This window comes from Aphelocoma coerulescens, chromosome 2 (genome assembly GCF_041296385.1).
Source record: "Aphelocoma coerulescens isolate FSJ_1873_10779 chromosome 2, UR_Acoe_1.0, whole genome shotgun sequence".
Taxonomy (NCBI): Eukaryota; Metazoa; Chordata; class Aves; order Passeriformes; family Corvidae; genus Aphelocoma; species Aphelocoma coerulescens.
In genome coordinates, this window is record NC_091015.1 from 33,112,464 (window position 1) to 33,139,450 (window position 26,987).

General features: G+C 36.8%; 2 protein-coding genes across 13 annotated transcripts in view; one reads left to right on the forward strand and one right to left on the reverse strand.

The window, feature by feature from the left end:
* The window catches only part of LOC138106410 (N-acetylneuraminate 9-O-acetyltransferase), a 29,227-nt gene extending 15,524 nt beyond the window's left edge, over nt 1–13,703 (forward strand). For 3 of the 4 annotated variants that reach the window (XM_069006971.1, XM_069006970.1, XM_069006969.1), the window contains exons 8-18: nt 274–488; nt 1,456–1,881; nt 2,281–2,370; nt 2,937–3,056; nt 4,008–4,164; nt 5,690–5,769; nt 6,622–6,723; nt 7,970–8,110; nt 8,654–8,731; nt 9,718–9,810; nt 10,825–13,702. In XM_069006971.1, coding sequence (XP_068863072.1) covers nt 274–488; nt 1,456–1,881; nt 2,281–2,370; nt 2,937–3,056; nt 4,008–4,164; nt 5,690–5,769; nt 6,622–6,723; nt 7,970–8,110; nt 8,654–8,731; nt 9,718–9,810; nt 10,825–11,091 — 1,769 coding nt within the window. In that variant the 3' untranslated portion in view covers nt 11,092–13,702. Of the gene's footprint in view, nt 1–273; nt 489–1,455; nt 1,882–2,280; nt 2,371–2,936; nt 3,057–4,007; nt 4,165–5,689; nt 5,770–6,621; nt 6,724–7,969; nt 8,111–8,653; nt 8,732–9,717; nt 9,811–10,824 lie in introns of all 4 variants that reach the window. The other variant, XM_069006968.1, reaches the window with a different exon arrangement.
* Nucleotides 13,704–14,055: 352 nt separating this feature from the next.
* Nucleotides 14,056–26,987, reverse strand: part of LOC138106412 (epsilon-sarcoglycan) — a 33,283-nt gene continuing 20,351 nt past the window's right edge. For 7 of the 9 annotated variants that reach the window (XM_069006979.1, XM_069006973.1, XM_069006972.1 and 4 more), the window contains 6 exons: nt 26,107–26,269; nt 22,715–22,926; nt 21,951–21,977; nt 21,058–21,246; nt 19,396–19,439; nt 14,056–15,559 (listed from right to left, as the gene is read on the reverse strand). In XM_069006979.1, coding sequence (XP_068863080.1) covers nt 15,504–15,559; nt 19,396–19,439; nt 21,058–21,246; nt 21,951–21,977; nt 22,715–22,926; nt 26,107–26,269 — 691 coding nt within the window. In that variant the 3' untranslated portion in view covers nt 14,056–15,503. Of the gene's footprint in view, nt 16,868–19,395; nt 19,440–21,057; nt 21,247–21,950; nt 21,978–22,714; nt 22,927–26,106; nt 26,270–26,987 lie in introns of all 9 variants that reach the window. The other 2 variants (XM_069006977.1, XM_069006978.1) reach the window with 2 other exon arrangements.

A 26,987-nucleotide genomic window follows, 5' to 3' on the forward strand; every position in this document is an offset into this window, starting at 1 on the left:
GCTTTTCCTGGATTCAGATAATTAAGCAAGCATTCATGTCTGGCCAGAGCTTTCTAACCTACAAGTCCATATGCATTAATAGGGAATGGTGATAAGAACATTTCATTGTAAGCAACTCTAGTAACTGTAGCAGTCATTTATTCCTGTACATTTTTTCTGTACAATTAAACAATTGTGACCTCTTAAATGAAAGTAGCCTGTGCAACTTGAGCTAAGGAACCTCTTTGACAAGTAGAAGACTAATGTGTTCATTCTTTGTCCTTGCAAATTCAGATCCTGTTTATGAAGATATGCTGAGTGAAAATCGGAAAATGATCACTAATGAGAAAATAGATGCTTATAATGAAGCAGCTGTTCGGATTCTGAACAGCAGCTCCCGAAATTCCAAAGCTAAAGTTAAAGTGTTCAGTGTATCAAAATTGATAGCACAAGAAACTATCATGAAGTCTGCAGATGGCCTGCATCTCCCTGAATCAAGCAGAGATACAGTAAGTGTTTTTATCACTGGTCAACATTAAAAGTATTAATAGTAAAAGAAGATCTGAAGCGAATGCTCTGAAATTGCAAACAATATGGGTGTAATGAGAACTGCATTTGTCAGGGAATTTTGTTCAGAAAATCCCAGTGGGTGGGAGTGCAGTCAGTTTTATAGGCATTTTTAAAAAAATAGCAAATGCAATAGTGCATAACTATTTTAAAATAGCTGTTAATCCACTAGATCTTTTAGAACCTGAGTGCAAACTTCATGTTTTCATGTGTGTGAATGAGTTAAGGTGGTAATGACTTGTAAAGCAGTGCTAAGAAGTAAGTCTTAAATTTTCCCCTTTGTGTCCAGAAAATTTGGTTTGGTAGGGAGTATGAAGAAGATAACAAACAGTATAGACCTTCCTGGTTGCATGGAGTGCCTCTGACTTTATTTCTTCTCTTTTACTAACCAATATATATATGCATGCAGTGAGCCCCTCTGAGCTTTTCAGTCTGCCCTTTATTTGAAAGAGCTCTCCCATCATGTCACTTTTGGTTCCACTCCTTTGCAGGTTTCCATTGCTTGAAAGTACTGGATGAACTAAATGTCATCTTACCACATGTTTCAGTCTCACTGTCATGTTTTAGAGACTTGTCTTACTGTGCCCCTTTAGGACCATAGCTAGTGAGCTATTTTTCATTTATAGACCTTCTGCATCCAGTAGAGAGAATCCTCCTGTTCTAGGATTAGGCATTTTTGCTTACCTCTAGAAGCTCAAGTATTTTTTTTTTTTTGGAAGAGGTGTTTTGACTGGACTATTGAATGCAACTGGGTATAAAGTGGGACTGGAAGATTTTATCTTTGTAATGATAAGGGAGAATTGCATGGTTTATGTCAGTGTGTGATGCAGAAGAAAATTTCTTTTGATGGAAATGTTAACTTTTTTATTAGAAATTTAATACCAAAACTGCTTATTTTTTTTTTTACAGAATGCAATGATACTTATGAATGTCTACTGCAATAAAATAATGAAGCCCATTGATGGCTCCTGCTGCCAGCCTCAGCCTCCTCTCACTCTGATACAGAAGATAGCTTTCTGTTTCTTTACTTTGTCCATTATTGGATATTTAATTATCAGCTTAATTCATCGGAATAATTATCGGAAGAACAAATCATGCACTGATTTGGAAAGTGGAGAGGAGAAGAAACCTGCCATCAGCACACCTAACATTTCTACTTTAGAGATGCTCTTACAATGCTTTTGCAAACTTGGTCTAATCATGACCTATTTTTATCTGTGTGACAGAGCAAATCTTTTCATGAAGGAAAATAAATTTTACACACATTCATCTTTCTTCATACCAATCGTCTATATCTTGGTTTTGGGGGTATTTTATACTGAAAATACCAAAGAGGTAATGATCACCTTGACATCCTGCTTAAAATGTTGTTTCCCAATTTGTATGTGAAATAACCAATTGCTAAGTATTTAATTTTTCAAAGTCAGTATAACTCATCTGCAAAAAATGCTTTCTCAAGCAGTATAATGTTTGCATAGAATTAGATGCAAAGGCCTTTTGAAGCCATATGGGTGTGACCACTTTAGTCATTCACACTCTTTCAAACTGGAATTGATCAGAGCTCAGCTGTAAGAGAGTGTAAATCATGCTAAATCTGTGTCCACTAGACAAGACTTTTACAGTTGAGATCATTTACCCATAAAGTGGTTTATTGTTTTGAACCTTTTCTCCTCATTTTGTAGATGTTCGTTGTTCTTTTTGGAATAGCAACACTCTTGTTTTGTTTTGCATTAGACTAAAGTGTTAAATAGAGAACAGACTGATGAATGGAAGGGCTGGATGCAACTTGTTATTTTGATTTATCATATCTCTGGAGCAAGCACTGTAAGTGATTTGAATTTTTTTTTTTTTTTTTTTTTTAGTGGGAATGCAATTTGGGTATGTTGTTTCAAAAGAAAGATAGTGTAAATGGGCATTAGAACTGAATAGAATGAATAAGTAATGCTGTTGTTCCAGAAGTTTTAAACATGGCATTAGCAGAGTTAGTTTTTCTCTCTAAGTGTAGATTTGATTGATAAAAACATATATGTTACTTGACCAGTGAAAAAATGCATTTGTTTCCTCTGTGTGGAATATTACATTAATTTATTTTTAATTGCTAGCAACTTGAACCTGCTGAAGGTGAGCTTTCAAGGAGCCTGTCTTCAGTCTCTCGTAACTAGTAATAGAATATGGCAAGTGTAGAGCAATAAAGAGAAGAAATTGATTTTAACATCAGAGGTTGGGACACCAAAAGAACTTAGTAAGAAATAGGGCAGTGTACCACAGTGTTTCTTTTCTTAGTTCAATGTGATTTACTGCAATGCAGAAATAGCTTAAAATAGAGGGGGAAAGGAAAGCCCAAACATTTACATGGCCATTTATAAAAGGTACTTTATTTTTCTCAACAGTTTTTGCCTGTGTACATGCACATTCGAGTTCTGGTTGCTGCGTATCTGTTTCAAACAGGTTATGGGCACTTCTCATATTTTTGGATAAAAGGGGACTTTGGTGTATACAGAGTGTGTCAGGTAAGAATATCTGCCTACTATTTTTATAAATAAATTTGTTCAGATAGCAAAATATCCATAATATGTCCATACTTTCTAAATAATGTGATATCAGATCAGTTAACCAAGGTTTAAACAATAAAAATGGCTGTTGTGTCTATGTAATCTGATCTGTTTAGTTGGTAGTGTTTATCTAATACAAACTTAAACCATATAAATGATATTTACAATGTAAAATTGCAAGTATGTACCCTCTGAAATATCAAGACAAGTATTTGCTAATAGCAATGGAATTTCCATTGCATTAGCAATTTACAATATATAGCAATACATGAGTAACAAGCCAGGTGGGCTTCCAAAGACAGTGTATTGAAGCCTACATTTATTAATAAAGAAAAATAATTTTCACACCATAACAATACTGTCGAACATACCTGGTTTAGTGGCTTCCCTTCCAGGTTTTGCAGCATATACTGTAGCAGTTTACTTTTTTTTCCTAGTGTGTATTTTCTATTGCTGTGAAGTCTTGCATTGTCCTGTAACTCAGGTCACTGTCCCTATTAAATATATGTTTACAGCCTGGTAGTGGCATTACCCTGGCTTTAACTGAGCTAGCCCTGGTAGCTATGGGAGTGAAAAAACAGGGACATTAACAGCATCCAGCAACTGGAATACTTGGTCCCTAGCCTGAGAAGTAGTCAGATCTGGTTAACCTTGTTTTCATTGCAATCTCTAAGCAAGCAGGCCAGGGTAGGACAGGTCCAGAACCACATAATCAACCTGCAGTCTTCCATTGCCCTGCTGATGTTCCCTGTACTACTTTATCCGTGCTTCAATCGAAATACAATCAGCATGTGAGATATAACATACATAGATGTTTTTGTGTAGTGTTAAAGGAACATGCCCTCATCTTTCTCAGCTTTGCCTCCCAGTTTATATATCCTCTGTCTTTTGTCCTCTGACACCCCCCAGGTTTTATTTCGTCTCAATTTCTTGGTTGTGGTACTGTGCATAGTGATGGACCGACCCTACCAGTTCTACTACTTTGTGCCATTAGTCACTGTCTGGTTTATGATCATTTATGCCACCTTAGCTGTATGGCCTCAGATTGTTCAGAAAAAAGCAAATGGTAAGATTTTTTTTTCCTTTTTGCTATAATGGCAAATTATAGCAAATTATAAAAATTATAGAAATGGCATTCTTAGTAGATCTCAGTCTTTTTGTTAGTCAAAATACATTAAACAGCTGCTCACAGAAATACTCTGTCATAGATGAATTAGGTCAGTTGAAAAATGTTAACAGCTGATAACAGAACTCTGCCTCTGGTTACAGTCAGATTAGAATGCTTTTTAATAGGCTTTGATCATCAGAAATGTGTTTTATTAATAATGTAATATTAGTATTGAATGGAAATGAAAATCATAGGTTGCAGTGTCTGTGCTTGCTGAGGCGGTGTCTGTCGTATGCTCGTGGGTGCAGTGTGAACAGGGCGTGTTTAGATTTCTTGTTCTGTGTTGCCAAGGTGTCTGTCCATCTTGAGCACCAATTCTGCCTTAGCTGGCCAAATAAGAACATGGGGCTGGCTATCCTAGTATCTAAGATTAAGTGAGCTATCAGAAGTATGTCTTGTGATACAAATATTTACAATAAAAACTGAAGTGAAATCTCAGTTTATGTGTTGCAGTTCATTGAAAAGCTGTAAAGCATGTGATAAATGCTTATTATTTAATTCACCTAAATTAGAACTAAAACCTTAAAAGCCTTAAGTCCTCATTCCCTATTGATGGAGGAATATCCCCATTTTATAGCCTGAAGATATGACAATGAAATATACTAAAATATACTAGGAATAGATGCTGCAAAAATGCACTTAAAGAGTAGTTTTACAAGGTACCTCAAGGGCAGGTATCTTCAATTTAATTTATTTTTCTGTGAAGGCACTTCTCTTCCAGAAACCGAGAAATTACCCTTGTGTACTTCGGAGCAATAGTGTACTGTGAAACTAGAAAATCTTTCAATGACAACTTTCAGTTGTTTATGAGCCTGTTCACAGCTGCCAATTTATATGGCAGGAGGGGGAGATGATCTCTGTTGCAGTGTTGAGGCTTGGGTAGAGCTTAATACCAGTCTACAGCTTTGAGGAGCAGTTTCTCAGGCTTGTTTTAACAAGATAATTGCCCTTAATGACCTGCAGTTGAACTTTGAAGTAAAACTAGTATCCCAAAGTTTACAATATTTGCACTACTTGTTTCACATGACAAACAACGGGCATTTTTATATATATATTTATTTACATTCACTTAGAGTAAGGACTGCCTGTGCAGAGTGTTTGGGAAAGCAGAGGTTTTAAAATAGTGTTTCTGTTTGAGCACCTGAATTCTCTTCTTTATGTATGTTGTCCCTGTCTTAGACATGAGGCTTAGTTTAGGCTTAATAGGTTGTTAATTGCTGTGAATGTTTATTTTAATGGCTTAAAGTAAAATTTAAATGTAGATAGTGATAAAATATTGCTGGTAATATTTTAATATTTATTTATTTATGAACGGATCTATTACAAAGCATAACTACACTAAATAATTGGCACTTATTATTTAATGTGTCCTGGGGTTTGCTATTGAAAAATTAATGACAGTATAATGATATTTCTTCCTCAGGGAACTGCCTATGGCACTTTGGTTTACTGCTGAAACTGATTTGCTTACTGACATGTATATATTTTCTGTCATATTCTCAGGTTAGTAAATCCTGGCTATATTTATCCTTAATGACCTAAGAGTTTATTATTACCTGTCTCTATATTTTAATGTGCTCTCAATATGTACATTTGCTCCAGTATCATAAATACAGAAGAAAAAAAAAGAAACTTTTGATTTCTTTTCATGTTTGAATTGGTGTGGGTGCTGGAAAAAAACCACAATTGTGTGTCTTACTCATTGGTTTGTTATGTTTGACATATTTTAAATGTACTGCAGTGAATGTAGTAAATACAAGGGGCTGTGCTTTGGGTTTGAGGTGGGGTTTTTTGATGTGCTTAGAGCTACTGGGTTTTGCCAGCATATGGTGATGCTTATGGTGGTATGGTGATAATGAAGTTCTGTGTCTTTGGCTTTGATACGTCATCACAAGATTGGTTCTCAGGCTAAATTAGCAACTCCCTGCATGCTGTAAGTACTGCTGACAGAAGTCAGGGCAGAGTTTGTCACTCCAGGATCCTACAGGGGGGTTGTGTGGTTTTAATCCCTCACTGGTTTTCAGCCTGTTGAACTGTGGTCTTCTTTGAACTGTGGAGTGCATATTCCTTGTCACAACATCTCAGTGGATCTCTCCCTTTGAGAGCAGTACAAAATGGAAGGCATGCTAATACCTTAAGGAGAGGCAAAACTGAAACTCTTTCCTGTGAAGAAGTTTTTTCTCTTTTTTTTTCTTTTTTTTGTGAGGGAAAGGCTTCTAAGGAATCCTGTTATTTTTCTAATGCCCTGTAGCTAGCAAAATAAGGATAGAATAATATTAAACATGTTATTGATGTAAATTTAGTAAATACAGTTGACATCAGTGTTAATGCTTTTGCCATGTTTATCTTTCACAGGGTGCATTTGAGAAGATATTTTCATTTTGGCCATTGTCCAAGTGTTTTGAACTGAATGGGAATGTCTATGAATGGTGGTTTAGGTGGAAGCTGGATCGCTATGTATGTAACATTTGCATAAATTTATACTGGTCTTTTAAGTGCGTGTTTTGATTTGTGGGAGGAGGGAGGGTTGTTTTCCTTTCCTCCAGAGAAAATAGGAGTTTGCCTCAGTGCGCCCAATTTAGTCTTGCAAATGTCTATCAAAGCCTTGCTTACAAGATGGAGGTTGATTTATTTGCTTCTGGATTTAAAAATTGAAGTATAAAGTATCCTACATCTGTCTTTTCTCAAAAATTTTACTGTGAACATGTGACACCTGTAGCATTTCAAGTTGTTGAAATACAAGGAAAATTACTGTAGTAGCATTTTTAATAATACTTCTTGGAAGTTGTATCAGTTAAGGATATATTTCTTTTAAGGTAACATTTAAAACATTAAAATCAGGGTCTTGGTTCCCAAACCAGACTATTGTACATATTTTTAAATGGTTTTCCACTGGGAAAGTGCTTTCCTTCCAGTTATTGACCCTACAGTGTGGGGGAATAGAACAGGGAGACATTGGTCTTTTTTTCTTTCCTTCTTGGCAGAGGTAAGTGGAGTTTCTAAGATGGAAGCCTTCATGTGCTAAACTTACCCTTAGTGGGGTCAGGGGCACACATCTCCCGCTGGGGTCTCTGGGAGGTGAAATCTGGGATGCAGAGCATTGTCACACCCGGGGCTCCCCAGCAGCAGCTTGGCTGCTGTGAGCAGTGTGGGTTGGGTGGTGCTGCTAAGAGCAAAGCTCAGAATAAATACAGAGGACAAGCACTGCATGGGCCTGAAACAGCCTTGTGTTGCCAGCTAATGAGAACTTGGCATAAGATTGTAAAACACTCTGTTGAAGAATTGTATCTGTGAGAGAGGGAAGCACTTGTCCTGCTTCGTGAATGTTTTCACCTGCCAGCTTGGGAGAAAGCCAGAGACTCGTGGTTTTTCTCCAGAGAAAGCCTTTTTCAGTGGTGGCATAGATTGCAAAGGGAATAGTAGGTACTTGAAAGCTTCTTGAAATTTTATCATCTTGTCTTTAATGCTCTCTGAAGCTTAGTAAAGGTTCTTTATTTGTAGGTTTTGAGTTGAGTTAAAAATGCAGTTTATGGCTATCTCACATAGAAAATCTGGTTTTGTTTGCTTCAGCAAATCTGGGAAAGGACCTTTTGAAACATAGCTTTAAAAATACTTTTTCTGGTAGTATTTCTATTAAGAGTTTATACCTGAAGTACTTGTAAAAGTCATGTAATATTCATTGCATTCCGTTTGTCTTTTACAGGTGGTTTTTCATGGGATGCTGTTTGCTTTTATTTATCTGGCATTGCAGAAACGTCAGATGATATCAGAAGGAAAAGGAGATCCTCTTTTCTCCAACAGAGTTTCAAATGTTTTATTATTTATTTCAATTGTGTCCTTTTTGGTAAGTGTCTATTATAACCTAGTATAATCAGGTTTGTAAATATCTGAAAAATAAGTTTTCCAATGTTCTTGTTTAGTCAATATTATCTAATACAAACCTTGAAAAATCAAACCTTTATCTGGAAATATTTCAGCTGATTTTTTTCTGTACAGCCCTACCTATCTAGTCACTAAAATATTTTTCTGTTCAGTCAGATGTAGATGAAAACATCATTACTCTTTCAGTTCATTGCAAAGCTTAAAAGAAAATTGGATCATAAAAATAACATGGTAGATAACACAGCTCTTATCTCCACACTTGATTGCTTATCTATTTTTGATGAAAAAAAGTTGTACTAATAATTATTCATCAGATAAGTATTCATCAGTTGCAAAGGAGAATTTGAGAGAAACACAAAACTTAAGTCATGTAGTTTTTTTTTCTTAGTGTCCCACATCTCAGTGAACCAACTAATACTAAAGCAATTCAAAACAGCATGCTCTTGTTTCATTTTTAAATGTTACATATAATTGCTACACAGACTAATTTTTTAATATCTTTTAGACCTACTCTATTTGGGCTAGTAGCTGTAAAAACAAGACAGAGTGCAATGAGCTACATCCTTCTGTTTCTGTGGTGCAGGTAATTATTAGTGCTTTTGAGTACGGTGCTAGAATCTAGTCTGTTCTTACTTGGGCTTTTTTAAAAATTGCTTTAAAATATATTTGTGCTTTAGCATGGAATGTCAGACATTAAGCTTCATTCCCATGTCTGAAAGTGAAAAAGAGTTTAACAACACTGGTCAGTTTTTCTTTGCCTTTAAGCACTGAAATTGCACACTGTGATTGTGCTTTTGATTTATCTGGATGTCCTTAGTGTAGGTTTCATATGCACTGTTTAAGTCCAAACCCAACTTTTGACTATTTGCATGGCAGTGGAAAAGAAGAAAGCTGTGGAGGGGAAGAAAGGTGTAGAAAAGCATGAGTGTTTGGGAGGTATTGGTGTAGGAAGCAGCCTATGGGACCCTCTAGTCGCTTTCAGGCAGGGAAGAGGTGGGCCACAGGGCCATCCATGTGGTTTTCTTAAATTTAGATTTTCCTCCTGCTGTGTCCCCTGCCCCACTATACCCCAGCTGTCTCATTCTGTGCCCTGTTTCTTTTCTCATTAATTTTTCCTGCTCTCTTGAGGGGCAGCACGTGGGACATGATTTTTTAATATTAATTTGTCCATCTTGCACCCTTTCTTTAAAAATTGAGGGTTAACTCAGATTTGTGGCCACCTTCATTTTATGCTGGCATGGTGAAACATGTTTATGACCGTGCCTAGTAAGCATATAGTAACATCTGTCAGCATCAAGGCCATGATTTTACTGGAGATATAAATGTGACTTGCTATTCTGTAAGAATATGTGTAAAATATTTTTATTTTCAATACCTACTTTATTAAGTATAACCTGCATTGATTTCTGTTTGGTTTATATTTTTATTAGCTTTTAAATAAATTTTAATGCATGATGCACTTCACCTAGTGCAGTGAAAATGGATACACCTTTTATGTGTTTGCAATCAATCAGCTTGTCATCCACAGTCACTTTTTTTGTTTTACCTTTTTTTTTTTTACAAACAAAGATTTTAGCATTCATCCTCATCAGGAACATTCCCGGATATGTGCGATCTGTTTATAGCTCATTCTTCGCATGGTTTGGCAAAATTTCTTTAGAGGTAAGTAGAATGGCCAGAAGTACAGTGAATTAAAACTTGGAAATGTAAAGTGATGCAATTGTCTAGATTGGAATATAACACATAAATAGAGAAACCATTTATTGGCTTAATGAGTACCATGCTGTTGTGTTTGACCTATTTTGTTTTTACAGTTTTTGTTGCGCTTAAAAATCATGGCTGTAATAGCAATATCACAGTACCAAGCTTAATTCTTGTGCTGTTTTAGGGGATGGGGTGATTTAAGGTTGTGAGAGTGGGGATTAAATGCTGGAGAATGCTGTGAGGTGTATGCAGTTGGAAGATAAAAATTTAGGCCAGTTGAAGAATTTGCATGAATTATACTTACTAGTGTAAGTACACTTATAAATGTGCTTGCCCTAGATAGCTTCTTGTGACTAATAAAGAAATGTACCATAACAAATAAACCCCTTCTTAATACAAATGTTACCTTGTTCCATTAAGTGTGTATTTTGAAACAGTAGGAATTATCTTGCTTCCCATTTTATTTGCTGTTTAGTGATATTAAATGTGACATTTTATTGTATTACTAAAATATATTTATAGGAGAAACTCATTGCAATACAGTGTATCTGGAGTACAGGATTTTGTGAGGTTTTTTTAAGGGTCACATTTCACTCTTCCAATTCCTGGTGAACTTTAGGTGCTCCAGGGAGCTGGAGTGCATTCATCAGTAGGTGAAGCATTCTCTCTTATTTGCAGGCACATCAGTTCAGATCCTCACCAGAGACAGTAACTGAGGGAGGCAGATTCTCCCCTGCTCTGATGGAATGTATCCAGTGTTCCCCTGAGCCATATTTGGTTAAGGGCCAAGCAAACCCATTTCACTTTGTGATTTAACAAGCTCATAGTTTTGTTTTGTATCAAAGACATGTGGAAAACAGCTTCTTACTGAAGCAGAAGTGTGTCAGTTGATGCAATAGTAATTGCATGGGTTTGGATTAGTAAAAATATTTACATATATAAGTACTGTTAAGCTTTTTTTTTTTTTTTCAGCTTTTCATTTGCCAATACCATATTTGGCTGGCAGCAGACACAAAGGGGATCTTGGTGCTCATTCCTGGATATCCAATGTTTAACGTTCTTGTCAGCACTTTCATATTTGTGTGCGTGGCACATGAGATTTCTCAGATCACTAATGATCTAGCACAGATTGTGGTTCCTAAAGATAACTCAACTCTGCTGAAAAGGTTGCTATGCATAGCTGGATTTTTTTCTGGACTACACTTCTTCTCAGCAATGCAAGATCAGTCAAGGCATTAACTTGGAAACTTTCTTCAGGTTTACTTTGTGTCTGCCTGAACAAAAATTCTCAACTGGAGGTACAAGAAGACATTTAAATTAAGCGTGTGGAAAATGTATATAGTGGAAATGTACATATTTTGTGTGGAAATAGCCTTCTCAAATAATCTGAGAAACAAGAGTGCACTGTACAGAATTGCATGTGAAAACGAGTCTTTTCTACTGGATGTTTGTTTCTGTTTACATATCTGTTGAAACGGGACACGTTGAGCAGTATCACGGGCGTGTCACAGGCTGCAGCTGGCACTGGGGGAGCCGCCGGCGAGGGGCTGTTCCAGCGCACGGCGACGCGGGGCACGCGCTGCCATCCTCGGCAGGGAGCAAACGCAGCACACGCGGAGCCTTCGGAGCCAGCGCCCGAGCTGAGCCACCGAAACCAGGGCACTGCTCTGAACAAAGCGGCAATGGCTGCTTAGGAATCAGTGCTTTGGGTGCAAGTGGTAGTACATGTTCTACGAAACCCTTTAGATGTGGAAGTAAAAAGTAATCATCAATTCAGTGATTGAGGATTATATACAAGTTTACATAATATTTGGAGGGTTTTTTAGAAGTTTAAGATGTGTTCAGCAAATACGGCGAATTCTGAGATTAAATTTTTTTATAAAGAAAATTTGGGGTTTTATCCTAAATTATTTGCTTTCTCACAAACTTTCCACTAATTCATTTAACTGTATGTAGTTCTGTATACAACCCCAGTGAACAAACGAATAATTTTCAGACTCAGTTCAAGATGGAAAATTTTTGGAAGTCCCTCCAACCTTTTTCAGTCAGATGGAATCCCGTCATATCCACTCCATCAGATCTTAGGGGAACGGTGATCTTTGACCGTCTCCCTGTGTTTGTAGGTGACCTTGAATTAGGTCTTATTGTGGAACTGGTGCCATACTCTATGCTGTAATAATATTTACATTTAAAAGGATGCAAGTCAATCTGTTGGTATCATGAGGAGGAGGGATTGATGGTCAGCTTTGTTGTATGCAAGTGGTTGAGTCTCAGAATTACAAGTGAAATGAGATTGGAGCTGTTTGGAGAAAACTTTTTTCCCATCCTTTTTAGTAGTGCCCAGTCTTTCTTACTAATTCTTTCCTTTAGCAAAAACCCTGTAATTGAAAGAAATAGTCCTTCAGTGTGGCAGTGACAAGCTGTTATTTATGTTCTACTTATCAGTGAAGTTATGGACATTTCTTGGTTGGTTGTGGGTTTGGTCCAAGTGATAGTTCGACCTCTAGTTGCTTTTTCATTTTATTCTTCTGCTATTATTTGTTAGCAGTCAAAAACATAAGCGCAATATTATTTTCCAAGCATATGTGCAATTATGTATGATTATAAGCAACATGAATCCTAATTTGTACCATATATACTGTCACATGCATGTCTTTGTTCTTATCCCAGGTAAAACATTGAATTCAATCTCACAGCCATGAATGAATGCAAAACAAATTTGTGAAAAGAATGACTTCAATTTCTATTTTTTTGTGTGGTGGAGAACAGTTTCTGTTAAAGAATGACCAGTCATTCATCATGAAAAACAAAAAAGAAATCATTAACTTGCCCCAAATTTAGCAGTTTTACTAAGCCTGCCAGCTGTTTTCAAGATACTGGAAAGAAACTCAGCTGTTTGTTCTGTGTGCATATTACTTCCAATGCTTGGGAATTTAACCTCCTTGATCAATAAATTTGATTGACTGAAGGAAAGTGTGTAGGTGGACACCGTAGTGGGGGATAGCAAGCATAACCTTCATCTATGCCAGTATTATGAGCAACAGGGAACTGTGAGCTTGAGGGATTATTTTTGTTATGTTCTTCACAACTTAAGTATTGTAGATATAATTCTATTTATCTGTTGTACAGACTTGGTTAAAAGATTTATTTTTAATGTTTGAAATAATGCACTTGTTTACTATTACTGTATGTGGGATAAATATATTTTCTTTTCAGGTTATGTAAAAATATGAAGTAATTTAAACATTAAATAAATGTGCTGTGGATGCTTATTTTTGTAATGGGAGCAGCATCATTTAAGTAAAAACTTTCTATTGCTTGACTCCAGCTGCGCTGCAGTTCACTGTATCACAAACCGAGGCAGATGAAATGCAGAAGATTGCTCTGCAGTAAATTGCATGTCCCTGCTCTGATGAAATTACAGCTCCAGTAGCCAAAGCGAGCTCGGGGGCCCTCAGCAGAACTCCGCAGCGGAGGCGTCGGATACTTTCCCTGCCAGGAACTCTGCAACAGAGCTCTGCAGGAAAGCAGAGCAACTGACTTGGCTTTTCTTTGATCTGGCAACATCAAGAAACCAAACCCAACTTTAAGACTTGCCTGAGTTAAGGAATTTAGATTCTACTTTAGCTACTTAAATGCCACTCTCAATAGAAGGGGCTCATTTAGCAAAGGAAGTACCAATCTCTTTAGTCCTGTGACCAGTGACAAAACACAAGGAAATGGCTTAAAGTTGTGTCAGGAGGTTCATGTTGAATATCAGGAAAAGGTTCTTTACCCAGATTGTGGTTGAACAGGCTCCCCTGGGGAAGTGCTAACAGCACCAAGGCTGCCAGAGTTCAAGAAGCATTTGGACAGTGCTCTCAGGCACATGGTGTGACCCTTGGGGATGGTCCTCTGCAGGGCTGGGAGCTGGACGCGACCTTGATGAGTCCCTTCCAAATCAGCATATTCTGTGATTGTGATCCTGATTTTAGAATCAGGGAGTGCCCACATTAGACATTAAGTACTGCAAATCCTCTCCATCCTTTCCAGTTAGGACATCTATTTAGGCATCGGCCCCAGTTAAACCCTGCACCATTAGCTCCACCCCAGTTCTCAGACCTGACCATGCAGTATTGTGTCTGCAACGTTAAAAGGTGTAACAATGTTGTTCAGGCACCCTTTTGTAAAATAACCAGGCAACAATGTCACTACTTTGTGTTTTCCATTTTATTAGATTATACATTTCATGTATGTACAAAGACAGCTGTAGGGCTTTCTGTTTAATTTGGTTGCAACTTAACACTTTATCAATTCATATTGCCATCATATAATGTTAAAAGAGGCTGTGACTTTACTGTCTTAGTTATTACTAATTCTTTAGCCATTAAGTCTCTTCAACCAGCTTTATAAATCTATGCTTTCAGAGTAATTGTTCTAATAAGTAAAAATAAATAATTTGTTATTAAACTTACCTCAGATAAATGAAGCTTTCAATCATAAAATAGTTCAGGTATTCTTAATACCTGAGTGCCCCACATCCTTAGATTCTTTCCAAAATAGGTGGAGCCTCCACTGCTACAAACTGATTCTTTATGCCTGTATGTAACAGTTTATTTCTTTAAATATATTGGCACTGTTACTTTAATACAAATAAGGTGGGAGCAGCTCAACTGGTAGATCCATTGATTGTCATGTCATCCTGGAGTTATCAGAAATTGCTATGATCCACACCCAGTACTATTTACAAAGTTTAATCTTAAGTTGCATTAAAAATCATTATTTAAAATCCATTCCATTCATTTTGGTTTCAAAACACTGACAGCTGATACATTTGAAAACAGTAGTATAAACTAATAGAAGCCAAATGCTGATTGTACTTGATTTTTTTTCAGCTTGGGTAAAAGATGAAATGTTTAATTTACTATAAACCTCAGTGTGCAGTTTTGTAATTCACTTTTCACTGATAACCACCCAAGCTGCTGGAAAGAAGGGGGGGGTGTCTGAGGAGGCTGATTGACTGGTGAAGTCTCTTCCCTGGTATCTTTTGGATGAGGTAGGAAGGCGTGATGGATCCCACTTGGAAAGTGAGTAGGAATGGCTCTTTAATCCACCTGTTTTAGGAACTGCCTTTAATTTCTCAACTTGAATGCCTGTGCCTTGAGCCACCTCTCCTGGTCTAACAACCACCAGCAGGATTTGCTGCCACATTCTGTGGGCTGTGCTGAGCATGCTGGACAGCTTTGTAAACTGATGCTGAAGGTTTGACAATATACAAGTAGGTACCATGTACTGAGCACTGCTTATATACTTTGCTGCCATAGTTATCACACTTGTTGCACAGCATTAGTCTAAAAAGCAGCTCAGGACTCGTTCTGTCTGCGGAGATCCTGCATTCAGGTCCGAGCCTACAAACACTCCATTGATGCTTAAAAATGAATGTAAATTAAAGTGTTGTGACAGAACAGGGTCATAACTGTAAAAAGAGAAAAACAAAAGCAAACCAAAACCCACAAAACCGAGAGCAACTACTTCGATCTTTTTACAAAATGGCCTCATTTTACAGATTCCTCTTATCCTCAGTCTTAAATTCCAAAATTACTCAAATTTCTCTTAGCAGAGACTTCAGGAAGGAACCTCAGCTAAGGAAATGTAGCCAGCATTTAGCAATTTTAAAGCAGACGCAGTTTTCTGCTTACAATGCAATGTCTTGATGAACATACAGCTTCTGAAAGAGAAAATATTACAGAAAAAAAGACAAAGCGTAAGTGTCAGCTTAAAACAATATGATGCTTTGAGGTAAAACCCCAACTGTTGGTGTCAGCTGTCACAGCTGCAGACCCTGATGTCCTGTGTTATGCTGCATTTGAAGATTTAAAGAAGCATCAGAAATTCATTTAAACTCTGGTGAAAAGTGTCAGTAGATGAATTATAGTTGTCTATTGAAAAATATGGAAACCCCAGTTCAGATCCTTTTAGCAAAGTCCATATATTATTAAGCTTTCAGCTGCATGGACAAATGCCTCTCAAAGAAACCACCTCCCAGCAAAATATGCCTTAAAAAGAACTTAGTTAAAGATGTGAAAATATAATCCCTGGTTTACTGGATACCTAGTTCTCCTGCAACAGTTTGTTGCTCCAAAAAGAAAAAGTATGTAGAAGATACAAAAAATAAACAGCATTGGGGCTGTTTATTTGGCATATCACAAAAAAAACCTGTTAAAGAGTGTTTTTAAAGAGTTAATCCAGGTATACTGTACCAAATTAAACCCTTGTTTATTTGCAGACATTAATTTTTGCCTACAATAGTTTGTAACAGTTTCTTCTAACATAACCAGATGAATGAATGGACAGATTTTAAATGCTTTATTGCTTACAAGCTTTCAAATAGCATAAATATCTGGTAAAAGAATTTTATCATGAGTAGTTTTAGTTATTTTCTTTGGGGGGGTTATTTCTTTATTTATTTTTCAAAAATAACTTTGCTCATTATATTTGGTAATCTCTAAAAAATTAATACCTATTAGATGTGCAGTACTATTTCTCAGCCTCATCATGTTGCAAGTTTTCATGCTTGTATACTACTGCTTTTTCTGTGCAAATATTAGGCAATTATATCATCCCATTAACAGTCTGAAATCTCTGAAGTTTTCATTTCCCTGTTAAAACTTTCAGGAGAGATCACAAGACAGAATAAAGCTTGATATTTATTAATACATATATATACACATACATATATATATATGTATATATATACATTAAAGATTACTTTCTGAATGTAACAAATATAAAAAGTTATCAGTGTTTACAAATTGTCAAAAATGTCCAAAGTACAAAAGGATACAGTACATCAGTTATATGGAAGTGATTGTACTCCTGGCACTGAAAGCATCATAATACTGTGGGCATGCACAATATACACCAGAAAGATTCATGCATCAACCAGAACAAATAAGGAAGTGAGACAATTTGCTGCCTTCTTAGATTACAAATTCATTGCTTCTGTTAGTTTTCTTTCCTCAGGAATACCATTTACCTGCAAATAGATGAGAATTTATATAATCCATCAGTGGCAGATGATACTTCAACAATACTGAACTGTCAAATGTAAGCACAGCACATAAATAGTATTTATTATTCCTTTATCACCAACCACATTCAAGAAACACTACAAGTACAACCTGGATCAAAAGATGCCATATACATGACAAAGCATTCTTCTGGGAAGGGAGAACGCTGGGAAAAGGTTGTTTAACGGGGAATTTATCTTTCTATTTGGGATCTAAGAGACTTCATAGGGAGGCTGAGGCACAAAACAGAAAAGGTGGGACATGGTGTACATGCAGTATTTGCTTTTTCACATTACAGGAATACCCTATAAGTTTTCCATCTAAGCAATTTAAACAGTCCTCGTGAATTCTGCCTATTGACAGAGAGACAATTATAAAACCTAATGTATCTTTTCATATTGGAGAGCAGTAACAATTTTCATCAGTGTAATAAACATTAGATGCCAGTGGTCACCTTTCACACAATTCTTTCCCAATTAACTTTTAACTTTGTGAAATAGTCAAGCATTATGTGAGCTATTAAGTCTGCTTTTTTATATAAGGTTAAAATAAAACTATTCCTTACTGGGGATTCAGATAATTCCTAAAGTGGACAACAGTTATTCTCCATGGTCTGCTCTTCAATACTAAATATGGTCTACTGAAGATTTAAAATAGAAATTTCTTATTCATAGCTGTGACTGATAATATATTAAATTCCCTGAGTATATTACTGGGTATTTTCTATAGGAAAGAAAGAAAATTTAACAATGAATGTCTCATTCTACAGGTTTTTTGGCCTTAGGTGTTCTATTTCTGTAAATTTCTTACCAGAACAGATCAATAAAATCGATTGCTAAGCTTGTACTCATGCTCCTAAAAAACTCTTAGTAGTGCCTGAATTTTGTTTTAAATTGTAACTTTCTAAAAATCTGGGATCAAGAGTTATGGATATCCTTTTAGAAAAGCTGCACGAAGCACATGCCATCATGTCATGGAAGTGCTTGCAGGATCACCTGCACATCTGAGCTACAAAGCAAGGTGTCATTATAAACTAAGGGAAGAGGAGGAAACACTGTCCCAAATACATTCCACCTCCCGCCCCCCTGCATTTCTGAGAGCTTGTCACAGGCAGGGTCTGTGATGAATAAGAAAGAACAGTTGTATTCTACAAAAATAATGTACTACAGAAAAAACAGACATGGGAGAATTCTTAAGATCTAATTTTAGGGCAGTTTTTCAGTGAGACTCACAAGTGACAGACCTGTGCTAGCTTGTATTTCATACCTTTGCAAAAATGCCTCACTGCTGTCACAGTATCACCAGGTGATTTTGCATCTTATTTGCTGCAAGACAGACTCAAATTCTTGTCGTGAAACAGTCACAGCAGAAGAGCAGCAGTGTGACACTTTTATTCTGCCTTCTAAATTCCTGCAGTACTGAGTGTGAAGAGCTGTGCTAAATGTCAACCCAAACCAGTGCTAGAGGCTCTGGACCAAGGCTTTGACTGCCAGGGTCATCCACCATTTCCAGCATACAATGAAGCACACAAATAGCAAGGCTATCAGAACTGCTGTCAGACTTTTTATACCTATGTTTTTAATTTCCACATAACAAAACAACCCACATGGGCAGAAACATCTATTATATACTTGCCTCAAATCTTTGAAATGTTGTCATACGAAATTCTCCTTTAATCCCCGAAAGCAGTAATGAAGAAGAAGGATTTTCAATGAAAAGAAAGAGTTGCTTATGTAACTCCTAAGTTAAAACAAATCTTCCACTTGGAGCTGTATTTCCCACATTGTGTTCCAAAGATATGTGTCTCTCTAGAGTTTTGATTAAATACCTCTTTGAATATTTAAAAATTATACTTGGCCTCTACTTTTTCCCTGTGTGGTCCTTATCCCCTCTCACATGGCTTTGGCTGTAGGTTTTTCTCAAACCTGAGATGCTAAGTAGAGTCAGCCTTGGTCCACAGTCTGATGGGTCATTCCTAACCTCAGCCAGTACATGAGCATTTGTGAGAATGATATAAAAGTGATGACTTAGGACATAGGAAACCTCAAACATGGATGTGCCTCACCACAGATTCCCCAGTATCAACTCTTTATGTCTGGTAACTGCAATAAAGAGCTCATTCTTCAAAGCTTAACTAATATTGGTGGGAATTAGAAATTTGGATTTCCTATCAAGTGTCAGAATCCGAACCATGTAACTACATTTGGGAATCCGGCTGTAGCTTCACATAACAGAAAATTACTTCTATGAGGTTTCTAAGTTAGCTGACCCAAATTCCAGCCTCTCATGCAGAGTCCTAACATAGCATTTCTTTCTTGTCTAATCAATCCCATGCCAAATTTTTCACTGATGTATCAAAAAAAAAAATCTAGAATGACAATGCTGTAACACTTTATTTGAAAATAATTTCCACTGTCTTCAGACTGTATACAATTTGACTAGAATTTCCTCCACACTGGTCACTTAATAATTACAGTATTTTCTGAGTACTGACCTGCACTCTGCTGCTGTGGAATCTGAGTCTGATGTGGCAGGTTCCTATAAAAAATCATTTAATATCTTTAATGCTTCCATACAAAGTCTGAAGTGTATTATGATGAAAGCTCAGTATTTACACTTCAATTTTTTGCTTATGAAGCAATAATCTTTTTTCACTGTGCAAATACAGATATTCAAAGGTTGGCAAAGACCATGAAATAAAGACAATTAGTGTTAAAGTGGTTCTTATTATTTCACTTGTCAGCTACATTCAGAAGGCTCAGACTTGGTGAAATGCCAGAGATAACAAGAATCACCATGGGTTTCTGATGTTTAGCGAAGTTTGGTTTTTGTAAATGAATATTCCATATTCCATGAATACAGCAAAGGTGACAGCATTTGCAACTTAATTATTGGCTGTGGAATGAATGAACAGTCAGCCACTTAAGTGAACTGGTCTGACACATTCATCAAGGCAAAGCTGCATTTTGTGCCCTGCTTAAGTGTCTATTTTAACAGCTACCAGATATTTAGGTGTTTTTACAGAAAGGAATTAAGGGTTACAATGTAGGTGAAGCAGATAAATACCACCCTATGTACAATTCAAGAAAGCCTTTGGTACAAGATTTGGCACCCCAGTCATAAGAACTGCTATTCTGTATAGAGAAGCTGTAAAAGATGGGGCAGGGCACCTTGCAGCACTTGTATAAGGAATAATTTATACAGCTGTCCTTTCTGGAGAATTCAGCTTTGGGACAGGGAGAAGAAAACATGCCTGCAGCATGGATCTACATAGTGAAGGGAATTTAGGACAAGTATGTGTAAATTAGGGCTGAGTTAGAGCTGGCACGGGACCAGTACCACTGGAGCTATGCAGGCCTGCCATCAGAGGAGATACCAGCTGGAGCTGGTGTTACAGCACAGCACTGAAAAATGCCAGCCACTTCTGAGACCACTGCCTCAGATCTGCTTAGCCTCAGGCACTTCAACCAAACCTCTCCAGAAATGCCTCTTTGCTACAGCTCTATGGACTTGTCTGAATTAGAACATGTGCAAAGCACTGGGTCTGTCTAATTAGTTTCACTAAGTTACTGATAAATGAACTCTAAAACCAGAATTCATTCTTTTTCTGGTTTCTGTCTTGGAAAGAGTGGCAACAGTGGAAATGGGAGAGACCTATGAGCGTTTTTCTTGGCAAGTCTGAATTTATTATCTGTGTAATGGAATATGTTCCTCTGTTCAATGTCAACATTTCGAACACAAAACCGTGTGTGACAGGTACATGATTAACCACTTACAAAGTCTGGATTTTCTGGTATGAAACTACCACCAAGTTGGTGGTAGTTTCATACCAGAACCCCAAAGACAGGGCTCAAGAGACAGGATGTCTAAAATAGAACAGTTTTAATTGATTCCTCTGTCAAATGTAGTTTTTCTCCAAAACATGCAGAAATCTAGCTGTTCCACGCCAAGCTTCTTGGCTTCTTCAGACTGAAAGCCAGCCATTTAATCTTATAACAGAAGGCCTTTCTTTCTGCTGCAAATGCAAACATCAGAGCAATCTTGAGCTAGAGAGCTACTGAATCCTCCATAAGAAACACATTTCGGAGGACAAACTGGAATCTATAGTTAGATTGTGCAACCCAGTGAGCATTAAGAACCAAGTGTGAGCACTTACTGCTGTGTCTGCATCAGAGGCATGCTGGTGTTGTCGTAGCTGTCCGTGTGCAGGGGCGGGACGATCTCGCCCGTCACAGGGTGGAACACGGGCAGCGTGGAAAGCGGCCACGCGATCTCTCTGTTCTTAGACATGTCACGAAGCTCTTTGGTTGATTTCTGGATAGCACTGTGGTGGACCAACTGGATGCTGTGTCAGAAGGAAATAAAACAGTGAGTATCTATTTTAAGTGCTCTATCAAAATGGAGAGACTTTTGCAATTATTATTATTATTCTTAAAGTACAAGGACTGATGCATGCTACAGACTACAGTGCAAAAATTACAACCTTTGCACAGTTAAATTACTAAATATTGGATTTATTCCATTTTTAAGGTAGTAATTATTCCATTAGATTTTTCTGTCTGAATAGATATTTTTCATAGGATTCAAGACTGTGCATTCTTATGGCTGATGTTCCATTTATTTGCTGCAGTTAAAGTTTTGGTTAACTCCTGATTCTTGTGTAGATTCATAAAAGCTTGTAAATTAATTTTAAAACGCTCCATAGTATAGGCACTGGACACTTTCCAGGATATTTCTTCTCATCATTTCAATCACTTTAAAAGACAGGCTGAAAAGTCCAATAACCAGGAGTATTGACTGCATATTAACATACTTATTCTAACAGCACTATTTTATTTTGAATTGACAATCTTTAATTTCAAACCCTTTTTATTCTGCTCTTCTATCCTTGCCAAGACTCTGATTTAAAAGCAGCTTTCACATTTATGAATTAAACCATGAATTAGAGAGAATGAAAGAAGATTATGACACACATGTATGAAGCATGACAAGCTACTGAGAATGAAAATTAAATGGTAAAAGAAAAATAACAGGAAAGAAGACACTTACTCTGGTGTTTGCATGTTTCTCTTTTCCCTAAAAACAAAACAAAATTTATGAATTAAATAATAGCATTGATAGTTGGAACATTAATCTATCTGATGATGAAAACAGTATATGATGTAGAAATGCTGACAAGGTTATTGCTAAATGCAACTTGGCAGCATTTGCAATGGGGTTTATGATGAGGCCTTGATGAACGCACGTAGAGAGATGTGATAGTGGTGACAGACACACACAGACACACACAGGGAAATGAAAAATGCAGGTTAAAGAACAAGCTTCTGGCTAAAATAAATTCTGTGACAAAATGAAATTGTAGTTTGTGTAAGAAATGGCAGAAATCACGTTACTTGCTGCTTTCCTTTTATGTGTTTTTCTTTTATAATATGTCTAAATTCAGTTAATCTCCTCAACCCAGTTTATGTTATGAAAGTTAGCATTTTAGAAATTACTTAATATTCTCCTGAACCAATGATCCTTTATTAGTATTTTAGGGGGTCATTTTGGAGAGCTGTGCACATGTGGATATTTTGAGGAGTTTTGTGCATATGTTGAGTATTTTAACCCTTTCTAGAACAACTAAAGGCCCTATATCCACTTGCTTGGAAATTAATGCTTAAGTGCGAAATATTTCAGTATTACAAGCAGATATCTTTTGGCCTGCTTTAAATGTTTATAATGAACTGAATGGAGATAGTCTAACAAATAACCTTCTATGCATTATAATCTCAGAAAAGTCTAGTTACTTATTAGCATGTTAAAGTACTCACACTCCTTCCCGTCGGCAGCACATGATATAGGCAAGTATTAGAAAAAGCACCAGTGCTATTGCCGAGGGCACTGCCAGTGTAATTAGGAAATCCGAGTAATAGTCTCTGCTTTTCAGTGTATCAGAAGGTGGCTTGTATTCTCCACCATCAGGTAATATTCCCTCTCCACGAATCACTTCCTGAAAGGTGGAAACTTGTTTTGTATTGTCAACCTGATGCCCAGGGAAAAAAAAAGAAGAAGAAGAAAAAAAAAAGACAATTAAATAACAAAGCAACAGAATGTAAAAACAGTTGGGTATTTAACTAACCATAACATATAAAAAGATCCATATGACACATTTGATAAATTCTATACAATTTCATCCAATCACTTTTTTTTAAATAATAGAAGCTTACATTTTATGAAGCTTCTGATCAGTGTGATAAGTAAATGTTGTAATATTACTACTCTGTTTTGTGCCTACATGTCTTTTACGGATTAATTTTAGGTATATCTCACACAAACAGTATTTAAGTAGAAGTTCAGTAAACATCTTTAGTGCAAACTAATTAACTGATTCTGATTTCTTTTTTATTAATTAATCCATTTCTTTAGTCTTCCTAAATAATAATGCTGTCCTCTCTTGTATAAAGGTGGCAAAAATGAAGAGTCACGTACCTACAATTTTCTTCCTCCTCCTTCTCCTTCATATTGAGCTTTACATCCAGTGCTCAAAAGGTCAAGAGGCATCAACTGAGATGCCAAGGACAGCTCATTGTCTCCCTCACACAAATTCAACTAGCTTCCAAAAGCTGCGTTCCTGGTCACAATTTTTTGTGTGTGTGTGTCTGTACCCAATGATCCTAGAAATACAAACCTGTTTTGCTGCTAAATTTCCTATTGCTTTTGACTGCCATTCCCAGATGCCCTAATTTTCTGCATCCATTTTTTTATCTTCAGTTAGATGTTACTGTCAGTTTTTATCAGTGCTAGCTTTATGATCATTGATCTCCAGATCATTAATACAAATAAAATATATTTCCTTACATGCTTGACCTTTTGTCTGACTGTTCATTGAGAAATCTTGCAACTGATGGTAATTTCTTTATAATTTACACTTCAAGTCATAAAACGCTGTATTACAACTTAGGCAATAGGTGAAGAGATTTTTATGAACTTCCAGAGATCCTTCTGAGCTTCAAATGTACACACATGCACACACACACATTATATATATATATGTACGTGTTTGTTAAACAAAAATTAATTTATGTATTCTCTGCTCATTAATTCCACAGTATCTTTTATGTTAGGTACACTGAGTTCCACCTGGCTGCTTAGCTGAATCTCAAACCCTAACAATGCACAAAAAATAGGTACTTACTGATGTGACTGACAGAGGTCAGTGTGAGAACAAGCTGTCAGAATGCAGCTTCAAGTGGAGTATTTATTACATTGCCCATCCTTGCAGAGTGTGGGACCCCCAAACTTAAATCCACTCTTTGATATGGTGCTAACTGCCAATGCCACCTCATAAACAGTGGGAAGATAAGGATATGATGGCTCTATTTTCTATCACTTGTTTACATTGTGGATATGGGAAATAGAGCTCAACTCCCTCCCAGCCCATAGATCTGGGGAGAATTTCTGTCTCTCAGCTTGCCTTGTGAAAAGCAGACTGTGATTAGATAGAGGGAAACTTGGCTCCCTTTTCCCTTTGATGCAGCAGGTTACAGAAGAAATGCTGCTGGCAACACTGAACACCCCTAAGACAGCTTAAATTCAGTTACTGTGGCACACCGCCAAAACAAGTGCTGAATTGGAGAAGGCTGTGTTACAGATGCTGCAGAAAATAACACTTCTCTAAAAGCCTGTTCCTGTTATACATCCCAGGATGATCTCTGCTTTTCTCAAACCAGCATGACAATGCTGCTTTATGGTTAGTTTATGAGCCACTGCCACTATCAGGCATCTTTTTCTAAATAAGTACTCCTAACCAGCTGCTTTTCTTTCTGCATGGGCACTGCTGACTGTTCTTGCATTAGTGCACTATCCCTCTGCTGCTCCTTTTAAAATTCATCCTGTTTTCCAAGACTGTTTCTCCAATTTCTGAAGACCTTTCTGAATTCTGTTGTGTCCTTCAATGTACCTGCAGATCCTTTCACTTTCATGGGGAACTACAAATTTAATTTAATAAGCACATCCCATCATCCAGCTATTAATGAGGAATAGCCACGAATTACTATTAAATCTGCTATGATTATGGCTACCAACCAGCTCTCCACTAGGTCCTAGCTTCATCAAGGCCATGTTCCTGGGCTCGTGAGACAGTATCAAAAACCTCACCGAAAAGGAATGACATTTGCTGCTCCACCTTGCTTCTACTTCTTCCTTGTAAAAGGAAATGGAAGACTTGACATAGTATGTTCTTGCCAAAGACCAGCTGCCTTCTGCTATTTTTCAGGTGCTGGTGAGTATTGCTGTGTACACTTGTGCCTTTTACAATTTCTCAACAGAAAGCAAATAAAAAGCAAATAATCTGGGTATTCTTTTGAAACAAGTATTTTCCAACCTTCTAGAAGCTTTCCTAATTTACAGTGTATAGGCAGAAAAGATTGGAAGTTATCCAATCAATTTTGTGTATGAATACCTTTCCTTATACTCAACATGTTTTTTCCATTATAAAAAGCATTAATTATCTCCCTTTCAGCTTCCTCCTGGGTAGTGTCTGAAGCAGCTCAACAATCATCTAAATTTATTTTTTATACCTTCAGCATCATTGTTCAAATTTATATGCAACATTCTCTTCCAATACTGTATTATTTCTTGATTTTCCTTGCAGGAACTAAAAAAAAAAAACCACCTTAAAAAGCCTCTTTGGGAATTAGTCTCCTTTCATGGCAAATACTCTAGTGTTCAGTTATCATTTTTCTTGCATTTGACTGAGAAGAACGTTCCTATTTATTATTTCATTAATCAACATTACTTCCATTCCTTTTTCTATTTAATTTTTAATACAAAATATGTTTTAGAGAATTTTCAGAAACATTTTTTTAACAGCATAGTATTAACTGGTCAGTGTAGAATCAGTATCTGAGAAAATATGTTATGTATGCACACACTTTATAGGGAAGCAAGCACAACCAGCAGTATCAGCATTAAGCCCTGGAGTTCTCTAGCCATTTATAGAACACCCTGTTAGTGAAAACAAATACAGTGGTTTCACTGGGGCTCAACTCTAATAGAATTTAGCCTACATAGCAAAATCCTTTCACAATCTTGAGAGTGTCTGCTAGGTGAAAAAAAATCAGTCACAATAAAGTGGAATTGGCAACGTTGTCTGACCAAACTGGCAAAACTCTCAGCTGTACTTCTACAAACATCGCCTTTATGCAACAATAAAATAACTCACCAGAGAGATTTTACACCAGTCAATATGGAATTGAGTACGAAATTTTTTATCACAGGTTATTACAGGCTCCATTTCTTGACTGCACCTCAGCTGATTTTGTGGGTTTTCCACTTCTCGTAAACACGAAGAGAAAGGAACATCTGCCCCAACCATCACATACACACTGCAGAAAGAGATGAGTGACAGACCAGCAGGATGTCTCAAAAATCCCCAAAGGACAATTATGTACTCTTCCAAACATTACTGCTGTACACAGTAGCATTCAGCTGTTATTTAAAGATAGAAATTACTTTTTAAAAATATTTTCCTTCATAGTATACTTTTCTCTTTTTAAGCATGTAAGTAACAGACTGAAATCAAAAGGATTTTTTTATTACAACATATTCTGGTTTGCTTGTTAGTGTAAATGTTTCATTACCATCAGTGGTGTCAATTTCTACAAAGTCAGAGAGCTCCAAGTGTGGCTTCCTCATGTAAGTAAATCAGTACTACTTTTGAGAATTGTACTAAAATAGCATCATTTTGTCTTAAGAAAATCTTTAGTCTTACTCATCATAGTATTTTAAAAGAGTTTCTTCCCATGTTTTCAAATTAAATTCACAATGATTATTGCTAAACCTAATACAGATATGCACATGCTAAACCCCCAGCTTCTCCTGAAAGATTCCAAACTGTAGCTATGCACTGCCAACAAAATTTGCTTCAGAATACTGAAAGCTGAAGGTAAACCTAATACTTGATTTAGCATTACCATACATACAATAAGAGCTACTACACTAATTGTATTATTCATTGGCATATTTAGATATATGGAACACTGCTGTAAAATACAGTCTGCTGCACCAGGTAATAATGAAACAGAAATTCGGTCCTGGTTGCCA